This window comes from Macaca nemestrina, chromosome 7, assembly GCF_043159975.1.
Source record: "Macaca nemestrina isolate mMacNem1 chromosome 7, mMacNem.hap1, whole genome shotgun sequence".
Lineage (NCBI taxonomy): Eukaryota > Metazoa > Chordata > Mammalia > Primates > Cercopithecidae > Macaca > Macaca nemestrina.
Window position 1 is genome coordinate 2,595,538 of NC_092131.1, and position 16,172 is coordinate 2,611,709.

At 58.6% G+C, this 16,172-nt stretch overlaps 1 protein-coding gene across 2 annotated transcripts; it reads right to left on the reverse strand.

Annotated features, from left to right (window-relative positions):
- Positions 1 to 2,666: 2,666 nt before the first annotated feature.
- LOC105489845 (phospholipase D family member 4) lies at positions 2,667 to 11,471 on the reverse strand. Of its 2 annotated transcripts, none has more exons than XM_071099476.1 (11): positions 11,307 to 11,471; positions 8,682 to 8,771; positions 8,030 to 8,223; positions 6,965 to 7,148; positions 6,469 to 6,589; positions 5,796 to 5,923; positions 4,961 to 5,161; positions 4,014 to 4,126; positions 3,722 to 3,887; positions 3,545 to 3,641; positions 2,667 to 3,135 (listed from the first exon to the last, which is right to left on the reverse strand). In XM_071099476.1, the coding sequence occupies exons 1-11, from the start codon at positions 11,331 to 11,333 to the stop codon at positions 2,936 to 2,938; spliced, it is 1,521 nt and encodes a 506-aa protein (XP_070955577.1). In that variant the 5' UTR covers positions 11,334 to 11,471; the 3' UTR covers positions 2,667 to 2,935. The 2 variants fall into 2 exon arrangements, with proteins under 2 accessions (XP_070955577.1, XP_011753326.2); XM_011755024.2 differs by having other exon boundaries at positions 4,014 to 4,153; positions 11,307 to 11,469.
- Positions 11,472 to 16,172: the final 4,701 nt, after the last annotated feature.

Below are 16,172 nucleotides of genomic sequence, written 5' to 3' on the forward strand. Positions count from 1 at the left end.
GTTTAAGTTGAGTGTTGCTAGCCACACTCAACTCCTGTGGATGGGATGATTGAGGGCCCCAGTTTCTTGCTAGTTGGGGGCTGGAGGCAATCCCAGTACCCTGCCACAAGGGCCTCTTCACAGGACAGCTCATAGCCTAGCAACTCACTTTATTAAAGCTAGCAAGGGATAGACTGCTATCACAAAAGTGACACCCCATTACCTCTGTGTATTCTATTAGTTACAACAAGGCACAGGTCATGCACACACTCAAGGTAAGATCACACAAGGGCATGCATAGCAGGAGGTGGGGGTCATGGGAGTCATTCTAGAGTCTGTCTGCTATATTCCAGAAGGGGCCACATTGTGTTACCCTCCTGGGGTCTCTCAAACCTTGTCAAGCTGGATTTCCTTGGGAATAGGAGTCTGCTTTGAAGTAGGCCTCTGACAGTGCCACTGAGGTGTGACTGCCAGACCCCAGGTGTGTGGAAAGAGGCCTTTCACTGGATGAGGGCCACAAGCCAGTTGTCCAAATCACAACCTGGAGCACAGAGCCCTCCTAGAACACAGTTGGCAGGCCAAGAGAACAGGCCAAGTGCTCTGAGACACATTCAGGTATAAGGCCAAGAACCAGGGAGCAAACCCACACATGCAACTCTGGAGGGCAGAGCTTAGTCTGGGATGATATCAGATTCTGAGCCAGGTGTTGCCACGCAGCTTTTTGGCAGATGGTTGCTGAGGAGATTTGGAGCATGGATGAGGGATAGGAAGCCACAGGGAGCAGCCACTGCAGCTGCCAGAGCTTGGCTTGGCCAAGTGCAGCTCACATACAAAGCAGCTCCCAGAGGCTCCTGAGGCCTTGCAGGGCTGTGTGGATCCCCATCCTCCTGCAGCATCTGCAGCAAACTTTTCACAAGCTTGGGCAGGGAGGCAGGATGGGTGTAGGAGACTTTCTGCACAGATAGAATGCTGAGGTCTAAGGCGTCCTTTAGATGGGGGAAGTTTGAGGTCACCAATCGAACAGAAAAGTAACTTGTACTGTACCTTAGATGAACTTCGCTAGCTTTCCCCAAAGCGAAGAGGGAAGAGGAAGATAGGGCTGAGTTCGCAGTGTGGCAGGGACACAAAAATAGGAAGGAAAAAGGTAGAGAAGGGTAGGAAAAGTAGAGAAGTAGAGAAGGGTAGGAAAGTGGTGCCCCAAGACTGGGAGAGCATTCAGGGGACCCTGGGGTCCATTCAGCTCCAGTGCTCCTTCATACCGCTGCACTGTCCCTGAACTCCAGCCTAGGGGTGGCCCCATGGACCTCCACCAGGGGAGGGTACCCTGTGGTCTTGGTCAGGAACCATCAGGTGAGACAAGCCAGGGAGCTTTGAGAAGGCTTCTGGCCCAGCATTCATAGCAGAAGAGTGGGAACGGAGTGGCCAGACCTGGGTTCGAATCTCGCATGTGCAGCACAGGTGCCCAGGTGGCTCCCAGGATAGGGTGAGTTCCAGTGGAGCCGCATCCAAGTCCTGGTCTCAGATTGGAGTCACCTTCCTGCCCTCCAGCTCAAATGCTGGTCCTCTCAGCCCCATGCACCAATCCTGGGCCCTGCATCCCCAGGACAGTCCCGCCCCCACATTCTTGGACCCGCCCTGCACAACAGCCCAAGCACAACAGCCCACAAACCACACAGCCTTGCGCACCCCTACCGTCGCCGGCCTGTCTCCCCAGCCCTCACGCGGGACCTGTTCTCTCTCTGGGTTCCCTCCCTCTTACCCTCCCCGTCAGGGGTCCCCTCCCGACTTCCACTCTCCTGATCCCTTCAGCCGAGGGTCCCCTCCCGACTTCCCCATCCCTCAGCCCCGGTCGCCTCGCGTCCTCCCCGTCCCCTCAGCCCCAGGTCCCCTCCCGCCCTCCCCATCCCCTCAGCCGCGGGTCCCCTCCCGCCCTTCCCATTCCCTCAGCGCTTGGTCCCTTCTCGACCTCCCCTTCCCCCAGCCCCAGGTCCCCTCCCCTCCTCCCCGTCCCCCAACCCCGGGTCCCCTCCCGCCCTCTCCGTCCCCTCAGCCGCGGGTCCCCTCCCGGTCTCCCCGTCCCCTCAGCCGCGGGTCCCCTCCCGCTCTCTCCGTCCCCTCAGCCGCGGGTCCCCTCCCGGCCTCCCCGTCCCCTCAGCCGCGGGTCCCCTCCCGGCCTCCCCGTCCCCTCAGCCGCGCGTCCCCTCCCGGCCTCCCCGTCCCCTCAGCCGCGGGTCCCCTCCCGGCCTCCCCGTCCCCTCAGCCGCGGGTCCCCTCCCCTCCCGGCCTCCCCGTCCGCTCAGCCCCGCTCCCCTCCCTCGCCGCACCTGTCCGGCGCCGTAGGAGCCGCCCCCTGGCGGTGGGTGCGCGGCGCGACGCCTTGGTCTGCGTTCCCTCTGCGGGAGTCCCGGGCGTGGGCTCCGCGGCTCTCGCTCCCCACGGCAGCCGCTGGGCGGGAATTTGGGTTCCGGAGCGCGGCAACTCGGCGCGGGGTGGGAGATTGAGGGTTCGCTCCGCCCGGGGGTCCCGTCTGGTCCCCGCCCCGCCCCGGGTTCTCGCGCACCCCGGACTAGCTGAGGCGCTGCCACGGCAGTCGCGCGGCGCGGCTTCGCAGTGGCGGGCGCGTAGAGGCGGGCCCTTGGCAAAAGGATGAAGGGCCGCCAGCGCTGGACTCACACAGAGGCACTGGGAAGCCACGAGTGTTTTTTAGGCCTGGCCTGTGGGCCAGGAGTCAGGGTAGGGGCCTCCTGGAGGGCTCCCTGGAGGAGGCGGGGCTTAGGGGGGCTGGACTCGGAAATCAGAGAGCTGGCGGGCGGTGCGCGGCGCCCGGGCGGTCGCAGGCGGCTCCTGGCTCAGTGCGGACCCGGGCTGCTTACAGGAGGAAGCTGCTGAAGCCCAGGCCGGGTCAGAGGGGAGGGCGGGGACGGGGCGGGGTCGCCGAGAGAAAAAAGGGCCCCCCTCAGCCCTGCCAAACGCAGTCCTGGCCCGGAGCCTGTCCGTCCAGGCCGACGGCGTAGCGCGAACTCCAGTCCCGCTCAAAGAGCTGCCGCAGCTGCTCCTGTACCGTGGCCCCCGCGGGCTGCGCGCCGGGGCTCTGGGTGACCACCAGGCCCACCCCCGTCGTGCTGCTGAAGTAATCCTCCGACCAGTTGGAGGTGCCTGTGGGGAGGACGGAGGAGACGCTTGGGCGCCGGCTCCCACAGGCCTCTCCGCAGCCCGCTCAGCGCCAGGCCCGGCTACGGGTTTGGGGACGGTTGGCAGCTGGCCCCTCCACTGTCATCAGACCCCAGCCGGGGAAGCCCCTCGCTTAGGTGCGGGAGGGACAGCTGGTCGCGGAGGAACTCCATCCTCACCACGCGGCGCCAGGCGTCCTGACTCAGTGTTCTGGGGCCCTGTGGGGCCAGGTGACAGGCGGGTGGCCTGGTTCCCGGAACTCCATGGAGACCCTGTCCCCCTTCAGCAGCGGCCCCTCTGTCCTGAGGTGTCCACGCCGGTCACAAAGCCACTGCCTCCCTCGCCCGTGCCTGGCCACCCTGGGGCCCGCCCGCCGTGATCTGCTGGCGCTCACCTATGTAGGCTGCCTTCTCCGTGACCATGAACTTGCTGTGGTTCACCCTGCTGAACGGGATGTTGGAATGATTCCCCACCGGCACGATGAAGACTTTCTTAGGGGAGCAGAGGCAGCGCGTCAGGAAGGGCGGGAGGAGGGCGCCTTCCCCACGCCCGGCTGGGAGCGCGCCCTCACCACGTCCACAGAGACGTTGGCCGCGGGGTTGCTGAGCGCCTGCAGGGACCGCAGATAGGGGAACATGGTGGGGTCCGTGTTGAGTCCGCAGCTGACCAGCAGGCGCACGCGCACACCCTTGCTGAAGGCTGCCGCCCGCAGCGCGTTGTCCAGCACCGGCCAGTACCTTGGGGTGGAGAGAGGCGGGGCTCTGCTTACAAGCCCCCGGCCCGGCAGGGGTCCCAGCAGAAGGGGACGTGCCCAGGAGCTGCCCATCAGCAGAGCAGGCTGCCCGCCTCCCGCTCAGACCTACCTGCGGGGGTGGCTGAAGCGCGTGGTAGGGAAATACTCCATCACGGAGGCATAGATGAACTCCTGGGCGCTCCCCATCACCGCCAACAGCGCCTCCAGGTCAGGGGTGCGGCCCTGGGGACAGAGTGCGGGTGGCGATGCCTGTGACGGGAGAGGGGTCCCTGAAGGCTCTGCCAGCCCAGTCCATTCTGAACTTGTGACCCCACCATGCACCACCCAAGAGGCCCCATGTGGTGGTGGAGGGATGGGGCCCAGGTGCCTGGAAACATGACGAAAAAAGGGGTCGGTTCCACAGGGGTCCTGGGGACTGGCTGAGGCCTGGCAGAGCGACGGGAAGCAGCTGGACCGCCCTGGGCTCCGGGCTGGATTGACTTCCCAGAAACAGTTTCTGGCCATGGGGATGCTTCTCCACTCCCTTCAGGGTGCCAACCCCCCCCCCGCCCCGCCCCATCTAGGGAGATTTCCCTTGTTCTGATACAGCCTCTACTGCAGACCAGTCCTGGGCTGGCTGGGGGGCTGTCCACCCCCACCCCCGTGGGCTGATAAAGGAGGATCTGCCTACCCCTCACTCTTCCCTTCCTTCCCCACAGAGCAAGTGGGGTTCCCCTCCCTCTCCAGTGCCCAGCTAAGCCCCTTGGCCTCTTCCAGCAGTCTAGAGACTCCCAGGGCCCCAGGGCCTCCCATCACCTCCTAGGCAGCCTGTTTCCCAGGGATGGTGCTGACCAGCTGTCCTCCTGGAGCTAAGCCTGCCTCCAGGCACAGCCCAGAGCCTGCTGATGCCAGCCTGCTGCTCACCCCAGGGCCCCAGTCCCACCCATGGTGCTGGCTGCCTGAAGACCCGGCTGATGCTGCTGGTGTCTGCAGGGCCAGCCCAGAGGGCTCCCTGTGGGTCTGGCCAGCCAGGGCAGAGCAGGGGTCTCTGATGGGCTCCTTCTCAACCCGCCTTACTGAGAAGTAGGCAGTGGTGGGCACCCCATCAAAGAGGCCCTGGAAGGGCTGGAAACGGTTGATGTGAGATGAGAAGTTCTGAGGCCAGGTTTTGGGGAGGACAGCCTTGGGCACGCCCAGCACCCAGTAGGTCTGGAAGGTCTTCTCCAGGTCTTGGGCCAGGTGGCTGCAGTTATAGATGACAGCGCCAAGCTCCTTCACCTGCAGAGACCAAAGTCAGGTGCTGTGGGAGAAAATCCCCTCTGTGGGGCCTCCACCCCACTCCACCCAGGCCAGGGATGCTGGGGCAGGCACAGCCCCTGCCCCACGGGTCCCCACTTGTGGGAAGCATTGCCTGTAGGAATCTGTAAGAGTGTGCTGGTGGAAGGAGTGCCCAGCAGGTCCCTGTGTTTTTGAACATTGTATTCCAATGATCAAAGCAATACATGTTTATTACAAAAACAATAGAAAATGCATCAAGGCATTAAGAATGGGATCATTCTTAATACCACTGTCAAGTGATAACCAGGGTTGCCTTTGCCATGACCATTCTGACACATTTTTCATGCATTGCTTTTCCTAAAAAGGCGTGTGTTTTGTAATCTGCATGTTTCCCTGGATAATGTGACTTGAACATCTTTCCATGTCATTTAATGTGATTCCACAGCATGAGTTCAGTGGCTGTGTAGAATTCCATCATTTATTAGACCAGTCTCCAATTGTTTCTGCCATGGTGACATTGTAAACAGTACTACACGACTTTCTCTAGATGCACTGAGATGTCAGGCCAAGTCCCTAGAGTTCAGGAGGGGAAGAGCTTCAGGCGAGCCTCCTATGTTAGGGCCCTGGCACTCACCTGCGTCAGGGACCGCCAGTCCATGTTGGCACTGCCCATGTATATGTGCCGTCCATCCACAACCCAGAATTTGGAGTGCAAAACGCCCCTGGTGAGCCGCCCCATGGGCACCCTTCGTACCTGGGCACCTGGTGGAGAGTTCAGGCAATGGGATGGACTAGGTCTTGCTAAATGCCAGCTTCATGGTGAGCCTGACCCCAAGCTCATGACAGTGGGGTTGACTCGGATGTCCCCACAACAGTCCTACTAAGCTGCTGCTATCCTCATCCCCATTTTATAGGTGAGGACACTGAGGGATAGACTGGCCCAGGGTCCCTCTGGGCAGCTCAGCTCCAGAGCCTGCCTTTGTGGTGACTGCCCATGGCCTCTTGCTCCCCAGCCAGAGGTCCCAGCCTGAGCCTCCAGCCAGGGGTCAGAGCTGCTGGGCTCAGCAGGGCTTCCACATGCTCTGCCCTGTGGAAAATGGCACTTTTGGTTCCTTGGAACCAGCCCTATGCCCAGGTGAAGCTGACTCAAAGGACCTCGGAGCCCTGGGTCCTGCCCTCCTGGGGTGTCCTAGGGAAGCCCAGGACACCTTTCCCACCCCTGCCCCTTTTCCTTGTCCCATGGTGCCAGCCAGACAGCCCATGCCTGATGCTAGGGCAGTGGGGCCCAGCATGGTGCAGGTACCCACCTCGGGCAGCCAGGACCTGCAGGTCGGTGGACTTCCTGGCCAGTGTTGGACTGCTGGTGGCCACAGCCAAGGAAATGTTCCTGCCCAGCAGCTGCTGCAGCTTCTGCAGAAGGGCCTCTCCCTGCAAGGCCAGGCCAGCCATGAAAGCTGACCTCAGGCTGCCCTCTCCTCCGCATCCCTACTAGGACCCATGCCCTCCTCAGGAGGCCTACCTTGGACTGCCCACAGCTCAAGGTCAGGTCAAGTATATGGATGACCCTTGGTTGAGAGCCAAACTGCACCAGGCCCAGTCTGAGTGTTTAGTCACCCAGAGGCCCAGCTCCTTGACACCTCTGCCCTTAGAGCCCCCAAGGGAGTGGCCTAATCCCTGCTCCATGCTAGACCCTACCACCGAGTTGAGCCCCCGGGCCTGGTGCCCGAGACCCCTACATAGATGGGCAGCCTGACTTGCTGTGTTTCCAGCACCAGGATGCGGTGGGGTCAGGGCGGGGCGCACCAGCTGGGAAGATGAGTCGTTGACCCCAATGTCGGGCCCTGTGAGGGACCAGTAGTATGAAGCCACGTGGACGCTCTCCTGGGCAGTGTCCAGCAGCTGCAGCCAGGCCTGGCCCAGAGGCTGGGCGGAGAGGCTGCCGGCTGCAAATGGCAGGTCCTGGGGGATGCTTTCCACAAGGACAAGCCTGTGGAGAGAGCCACACAGGGCTCAGTATGGGTGCAGGAGCCCCCAACCTGCCTCACATCACCTGCCCCATCCCGCTGCCAAGCCAGAGCAACTGTTGCTCAGGTGGCCCCTGGGATGAGCCCAGGCCAAGTGTGCAGGGTAAGGGTTTAAGGTATAGGCAACAAAACAGACTGGGCAGGGTGGGCCTGAGCCCAGCATGCTGCTGGGATGGGACACCCAGGAGCACGTTGGGAAGGAGTCTGAGAGGGGCTGCCTGGTCCAGAGCAGGTTAGACTGGGGGGTCCTGGCCCCACCCAACCCTGAGGCACTGCCCACAGGGAGCAGCTGCTCCTGAAGCCGAGAAGAGCAGAGCAGAGCTGTGGAGTCTGGAGTCTGGGGTGGCCTCCTGGTGTGGAAGCCCTTGGTGGCGGCCAGAGCTGGCCTGGAAGGGAAAGACTGGGCCAGGGGCAGGCGAGATTCCATTTCCAGGGAATGTGTGCAAGATGGCCCAACAGGTTCCTCCAGGGCAGTCCTGCGATTCCAGGACCCCAACCGCAGGGAAAGAAGGGTGGGAGGGAAGGCTGAGGGGCGGGAGGGGACAGTGACACTACGCCCCAGGAGTGGAAAGACTGAGGGGGTGAGCTCAGCACAGGCAGTGTTTTCCAGCCTGTCAGATCCCCCGGGTGGCAGCCTTTGTTTGCTGCAAAAAGCACCACACGCCTGCCCTGTCCCCAGCCCCCACGCCAGCTCATATGGTTGTGGCCCTCCCGGGTGACCTGCACCTTCTAGAGGAGCTGGTAGAGGGGCCACCCTTATCTCATGGGCAGATCCAAGGGCAGAAACACAGGCAGCAGCCCCAAACTGAGACCTGCCCAGGCAGGCCTCCATGGGCTCACTTACTGGCAAGAGTCCCTCTGCTTCCTGACCTCCTCTTCCAGGGGCTCCAGAGCTGGGCTGGAACCATGCCCCCAGGACCTGGGCACGTCCTTGGGCTGCACCTGGCCCCAGGTGGGAGGACGGCGCACTTGCCACAGGAGGTAGGTAAGAGCCATGGAGCCCAGCCACAGCATAGCCAGCACTCCCAGGACCTGCAACTGGATGGGGCAGCACCCGCAGGGTCACCAGGACAGGTGGGGGGTTGACTTCTGGTTGGGCCACCATGGCCCCTCCAGTGCTGAGACAGAGACCATCTTGACTTCCCTGGACCTGTGCTGCTGCTGGGGTGGGACTAGGGTGGACAAGGGAGAGGGGAGGGTGATACAGAGAAGGGCCCCAGCCCAGGGTGGTGGCGGGGGTCGGGGGGCCTGCAGCCCACTCTGCAATGCTGTGGCCCGTGGTAACTGGCTGTCCCCAGCACCTCCAGCAGGGGGATAAAGGGAAGGTCTGGAGCAGCCCAGGGAGGCTTGCCTTGCCCACCGATCAGGGCACCTCTGCTCCCCTCCTTGAGGGTGGAGGCCCCCTCAAGGCTGCTTGTATCCTCTCCACTCTGGCTCACAGCTTCTGAAAGGCCACTGATCCCAGCCACCTCCTCCCTGGGGCCCCCCAGTCCTACCGTGCCAGCCTCTCTGTCCCACAGGCGGCGGGGCAGCATGGAGCACGGCCACATGGGGGTCACTGCCGCTCTCCGAAGAGGCTTCAGCATCTGCACAGGGCAGCCTGGCATCACCAGCAGCTCCAGCCCCACCCACAACTGCCCCTCAGTGCCTGGGCAGCTAGGCACTGGAGACACCCCTGCACAGACACCCACATAAGCCCCCAAAAGCATCCCACTCATGCCTGAGGTCACACCCTGGATGTTGGGGGTATGCTTTCCACAAGGACAAGCCGTGTGGATGTTGGAGCCCGCAGCCGGCCACATGTCACCTGCCCTGTCCCCTGGCCAAGCCGGAGGGACTGCTGCTAAGGCGGTCCCCAGGGCTGAGGCTGGGCCAAGCGTGTGGGGCGGGGTGGGCGTCTGTGCCTGGCCACATGCCCCAGGTTTCTGTGTCTCCCCATCAGGGTCTCCCACTCAGCGATGCTCAGTGAGTATCTAGGTATTTGTGTCTCAGTTCCCTGTTTCAACCACGACTGAAACTGTGTCTGAAAGCCCCATTTCTGCTTTTGTCGCTTGGTCCTCTTATTGCTGGCCTATAAATAACTGCTTCCCTCCTGGGCTGGGCTCCTGTCTTGGCCCCACGGCAGCCCCTCCTGAGAGCCACAGGTCAGAGGGGTCAATGGGGCAGCACCCTGGCTGGAGAGGCTAGGCGTGGAGAGGGCAGAGATGGCGACAGAGTGAGACCCCTGCACTGCTGGGGGAGGCGGTTGTCCTCTGCTACAGGGACTCGCCTTGTCTTCTCAGAGCGGTCACCCCATAAGGACCTGGGAGCCAGGCCATCTGAGCCCCGTGGCATGTGGGCTCCCACCCCCAATCCCACCCTCAAAGCAAGCAGTCAGGCTGCCCCAGGTGCCACGATGGGGAAGGGTGCCTCACAAATACAGAGGCGCCCTCCCCGGGTGCAGGGAGGGGTCTGTGCCCAACATGGACACCTGACTGGCCAGCCTCCGACTGAGGCATCCACCAGCCGCTGGCCGGGATGGGGAGGTGTCCAAGGTTTGAGGCCTGGGCCCAGCAGTGCTGAGTGCCTGTGTCTGCAGCCAGGCTGGGCGCTGGGACCCAGGGGCTCTGTGGGTTGGCTGTCCACCTGGGAGCAGCCAGCTCGGCCTCCAGGACACTGGGGTTCGTCAGGGCTATCCTCCCACGGGTCAGGGATGAGGCCTTTGAGAACATGGCCTGCCTCAGCAGGGGGTGGGAACGCCATAGGAGTCAGGCCTGGGCTGTGTCTGCCCTGGAAACCAAGCGTTATGGGAGATTGGGGGTAGGAGCATAAACCAAGTGTGGGGACGGGGACTCAGGCCAAGTCACTCTGGCCCAACTCCTCGCGCACTGGGGGGTCCTGCAGAGGTGGGTCGGGTGCCGCCCCCACCCCAGAGCTGAACTCCGGGGGTTGCTCCCCCCACCACGCAGAGGGGACCTCAGGGTGCCTACCGTGTCCCCACTGTCCCCAGGGATTCAGGGCCCAGCATCAGGCCTTTGCCCTCCCCCACTAACTCTCAGAGAGAAACAGAATCCTGGGCTGTGACTGGGCAATGAGAGGAAACGTGGAATCCTGGGCTGTGGCTGGGCAATGAGAGGAAACGTGGAATCCTGGGCTGTGGCTGGGCAATGAGAGGAAACGTGGAATCCTGGGCTGTGGCTGGGCAATGAGAGGAAACGTGGAATCCTGGGCTGTGGCTGGGCAATGAGAGGAAACGTGGAATCCTGGGCTGTGGCTGGGCAATGAGAGGAAACGTGGAATCCTGGGCTGTGGCTGGGCAATGAGAGGAAACGTGGAATCCTGGGCTGTGGCTGGGCAATGAGAGGAAACGTGGAATCCTGGGCTGTGGCTGGGCAATGAGAGGAAACGTGGAATCCTGGGCTGTGGCTGGGCAATGAGAGGAAACGTGGAATCCTGGGCTGTGGCTAGGCAATGAGAGGAAACGTGGAATCCTGGGCTGTGGCTGGGCAATGAGAGGAAACGTGGAATCCTGGGCTGTGGCTGGGCAACAAAGTGCCAGGGCCGTCCTTGGACAGCTGCTCCCCACCCTCCCTGCCCTCACCAGAGAGGGCCCTTGCTCCCTTAAATGCTCCAGGCAGATGGGCAGCTCAGAGCACAGAGGCCCTGCTTCTTGCAGGCCCCATCTCAGACTTGGAGCCTGTCCAAGGCCCCTCCCAGGACTACAGACCCCAGAGTGCCTCACCACCTCCTCTTCCAATGGAACCTGGGAGGCCTGCAAGCCAGGTTGGCTCGAGCTGAGAGACCCTGGGAGAGTAGGGCTGTAGCCCCCTTGTCCCATGGTAGATAGCATAAGACCCTGCAGGCATCAGAGGTCATGGCTGAAGGTGCCAGATTTTCTGCCCTGCAGGGCATTAGGCACGGCTGCCAGTCCCAGGCTGAGGTAGAGGGCCCAGCTGTCACCTGGCTGGGTATCACCCAGCTGCACGGATTGGGGAAGGAGCCAGTCATCTACAGGACTAGCTGGAGGCTGTGTGACTCTCTGGACCTGGGGTTGCCAGGAGGCTGAGGCCATAGGGAGGCAGACAGCATCCCCTTCCCCAGGCCTGGCTTTTCGCATCTGCCCTGGCCTCATTGGTACATACCTCTGGGGGTCCTGCCTTGGTGTCCATCCTGATTCCAGCCACAGACTGCAGGCCCTCAGCTCACGGGGCAGGCTTGGTGCTGCCTGTGCTCCACACCAACCTCCTCCTCTCTGCAGCTCACTGCTTCCCCTTCCAGCTACTTCCTCTTTGTCCTGAGAGGCCCCCTCTCATCCGAGACAGAAACAGACGGCTGGAGCTGGGTGGGCGGGCTAGAGGGTGGGGCTGAGAACCTTCACCTCCAGGAAAAATCTACACCCCACTCCCTCGAGGTAGAGGCCCTCCAGTTACAGGCCTACGAATCAGAGTCAAGCTCAGCTACAGGCCACAGAGACCTAAGGAACAGTGGCTTCAGCAAGGTCGTTCATTACTCTCGAACACTAAGCAGGTCCAGGGGCTGGCAGGCTAGAGATAGCCTTGCTAGAGATGATGGCATTGCTCCACTGCCATTGGGAGCCAGGACCTTCCAGTTTTCAGATCCCAGTCCCTAGGATCCCTGCCTTCATGGCCTCACAATGGCTGCTGGAGCTCAGCCATTGCCTCTGTGTTCTTAGCAGAGAATAAGGGACATCCCAGAGGAGACTTCCTGGAAGTCCCACAGGGCACTTCCACTTATCTGTGATCTGGAACTTGATCTAGAACTTGGTCACATGGCTACACTTAGCTGCAAGGGAGGCTGAGCAGTGGAGGTAACTAGGGTCTTTATCCTGGAGAACGAAGCTGGGGCCGCTCGTTGGCATATCTGAAAAGGTAGGCTTGGCTAGAGGCTCCCAGCAAGGGGGTCTGCCTCCCACTCCCTACCCCTCACTGGGGTCCCTGAGTAGGGTCTGGGACCTTGAGAACACCCCTACTTTTCAGTGCAGTCTGGGTGTCCACCCTAGCTCCTCCTTGTAAGGCCTATGTAGGGCAGGGGTCCAGGGTGCTGGCCTCAGGGTGCCTGCAGGACACCCATCAGCAGGGTGCAGTTCCCAAGGGTGGGGCCTGTCAGCTGCACCCCTGGGGCCAGTTTGGGTGCACCAGGAAGTGAATGGGGAAGAGATCCAGCCTCCCCTAGCCCGTCCCAGATCTCCCTTCACCTTCTTGCTGCTCCAATTTGGCCTTGGGGTCAGTCCTTACCTCCCGGCCATGGTTGGGGAGCCTCTGCTCTCTGGCTGGGTTGCTGGATGCCTGAATGCAGCTGTGCCCCAGGCATGCCCCCCGAGGGTTGGGTCCTCCAGGGACTCTGGGTGGGGATTATTCTGGGTGTGGGGAGGGGCAGCCAGGTGGACCCTGCTGTGACATTTGCAGGGCTGGGGCATGAGTATGAAGGGAGGCTGCCTTCCCCGCCCTCAAGCTAAAGGCAGTTAGACAGAATAGATTCTCTTCTGTCTTTTTTTTTTTTCCTTTGAGAGAAGTTTCGCTCTTGTACCCCAGGTTTGAGTGCAATGGCTTTATCTCGGCTGACTACAAACTCTGCCTCCCAGGTTCAAACGATTCTCCTACCTCTGCCTCCCAAGTAGCTGGGATTAAGGCGCCTGCCACCACGCCCAGCTAATTTTTGTATTTTTTAGTAGAGACAGGATTTCACCATGTTGGCCAGGCTGGTCTCGAACTCCTGACCTCAGATGATCCGCCCGCCTTGGCCTCCCAAAGTGCTGGGATTACAGCCGTGAGCCACTGCGCCCAGTCTCTTCTGTCTTGACAACAATGGTGTGTGAGGGCCTGGAAGGCCAGGGACAAGTGGAGGACCCCAGGGCTCCTTGGAGTGCTCTCAGAAGTCCTTGCAGGAGGGTCAGCCCCAGCCAGTCCCCTCTCTGATTTTCCCACATCGTGAGGGGCCTCAATGAGCCCACATGCTACACCCAGCCCTGGGTCCAAGCTCATCTGCAGCCCCAGAAAACCACCTCGTCGCCGCCCCTGGCTGCCCCTCAGGCCAGCAGGACTGGGTACAGCTCCGGCAGCTCCACCTTGGGAGGATGGATCCAGGCTTGGGGACATTTAAGCAGGGAGTCCTGGGCCTTGGGCTCAGGGTTCAGCAGACTGTCCTCCTGGCCCCTCAGGCTGCTTACCCTGGAAGAAAGATTGAGGCTGGAAGGGGCCTCTGGACTCAGAGCCCAGGGCAGGCCCCTCAGTGGCTCCGAGGCTGGCTGTGTGGCCAGGACCCACCTGAGGGCAGCTCCTTGCCGGCTCTGCTCCCTCCGCTGCTGGCCCCGCCCTGAGGTCTAGGGCCCTTGGGTCCCATGGGGTGTGGGGAGGGACTTTGGGGATTTCCCATGAAGCAAAACACTTTTTCTTTAATTTCCTTTGTTATTTCAAAACTTATCTTTGTGGGAAAATATGACTCATTATTTGTCAGCAGAGCTAAGGTGTTTTTTCTTTTTACCCCAAATAAGTACACACTGTCAGAGCGGGCTTGTGGGAGCACTTAAACCCCACCGTAAGCACATCAGACATGCCTCACCTCATGGAGCGATGTCCTGATAAGCCCATCATACATGGAAGCTGAAAATATTCTAAGTTGATAATGAAGAAAAAAAGAGAGACAACCCAAATAACCAAAACCAGAAACAAAAAAGAGACATTACAACTGATATTACAGAAATACCAGAGATCACCAGAGACCGCCTGAGAAATTATACACTCACGGACTGGAAACCCGGAGGAAATGGAAAATACCAGAGATCACCAGAGACCGCCTGAGAAATTATACACTCACAGACTGGAAACCTGGGGGAAATTGAGATATCCCTGGGCACACGCAGCCTGCCGAGACTGAATCAAGAAGAAACAGAAAACCCGAACAGATCGATAAGGAGTAATGAGATTGGAACAGTAATAAAAATCTCCCAACAACAACACAAAAGGCCTACAGACCAGATGGTTTTACTACTAAATTCTACCAAACTTACAAAAAAGAACTAATACCATTTCTCCTTAAACTGTTCCAAAAAACTGAAGAGGAGGGAATTCTCTCTAACTCATTCTATGAGGCCAGCATTACCCTGATACTCAAACCAGGCAAGGACACAACAACAAAAAAGAAAACTGCAGGTCAATATTCCTGATGAATAGATACACAAAAATCCTCAACAAAATACTAGCAAATTGAATCTAATAGCACATTAAAAGATAATCCATTATGACTAAGTGGGATTTATCCTGGGGATGCAAGGATGGTTCAACATACGCAAATCAATACATGCAATACATCAAATCCACAGATTGAAGGACAAAAACCGTATGATCATCTCAATAGATGCCGAGAAAGCATGTGATAAAATATAACACCCTTCTTCATGATAAAAACTCCCAGCAGGCTGGGCAAGGTGACCCACGCCTGCAATCCCAGAGTTTTGGGAGGCCAAGGTGGGAGAATCTCTCCAGACCAGGAGTTTGAGACCAGCCTGCACAATACAGTGAGACCCTGTTGCTAAAAAAATGTTTTTAAATGTGACCAGGCGCAGTAGCTCATAATCCCAGCACTTCGGAAGTCTGAAGTGGGCAGATCACTTGAGGCCAGCAGTTTGAGATCAGCCTGGCCAACATGATGAAACCCCATCTCTACTAAAAATACAAAATTAGCTAGGCATGGTGGCGCATGCCTGTAATCCCAGGTACTCGGGAGACTGATGCAGGAGAATCACTTGAACCGGGGAGGCAGAGATTGCAGTAAGCCAATATGATGCCACTGAACTCTAGTCTGGGTGACAGAGCAAGACACTCTTTAAAAAATAAATAGGCTGGGCGCAGTGCCTCACGCCTGTAATCCCAGCACTTTGGGAGGCCAAGGCAACCGGATCACTTGAGGTCAGGAGTTTGAGAACAGCCTGGCCAATATGGCGAAACCCTATCTCTACTAAAAATACAAACAATTAGCTGGGCATGGTGGCAGGTGCCTGTAATCCCAGCGACTCGGGAGGCTGAGGCAGGAGAATCACTTGAACCCGGGAGGCAGAGGTTACAGTGAACCGAGATCATGCCATTGCACTCCAGCTTGGGCAACAAAAGCAAAACTCAGTCTCGAAAAAAAAAATCAGGCAAAAGATCTGAACAGACCTTTCTCAAAAGACATACAAATGGCCAACAGGCATATGAGAAAAATCTCAGTATCACTAGTTACCAGGGAAATGCAAATCAAAACCACAATGAGGTAACATCTTGCCCCAGTTAGAATGGGTGTTATCAAGAAGACAAAAAGTAAATGCTGGCAAGGATGCCAAGAAAAGGGAACTCTTATGTTCTGTTGGTGGGAATGTAAATTAGCGAAGCCATTATGGGGAACTGTATGGAAGTTTCTCAAAAAACTAAAAATAGAACTACCATATGATCCAGCAATCCTACTACTGAGTATTTATCCAAAGGAAAGGAAATCAGTATATCAAAGGGATCCTTGCACTCCCATGCTTATTGCAGCGCTACTCACACTAGCCAAGATATGGAATCAACCTAACTGTCTATCAAAGGATGAATGGATAAAGAAAATGTGATATATACATATATACATATATATACATATATATACACACACACACAATGGAATACTATTTTGTCATAAAAAGAATGAAATCCTGTCATTTGCAGCAACATGGATGGAACTGGAGGTCATCATGTTAAGAGAAATAAGCCAAGCACAGAAAAACAAACATCACACGTTCTCACATGTGTGAGCGAAGAAAGTTGACCTCTGGAGGTAGAGAATAGAACGATAGATCCCAGAGTCTAGGAAGGGTGTGTGGGTGTGTGAGAAACGAACCATCCATCCGTTTGTCTCTGTGCTGTGCTGTTCTATATTCATTCTCATGTTTTTGTTCTGAGGTGTGGGGCCTGACAAGCAGGTCTCTCCCTTCTTTAGAAGCACCATGTGCTGTTGGGGCAACTACTGAGATGACA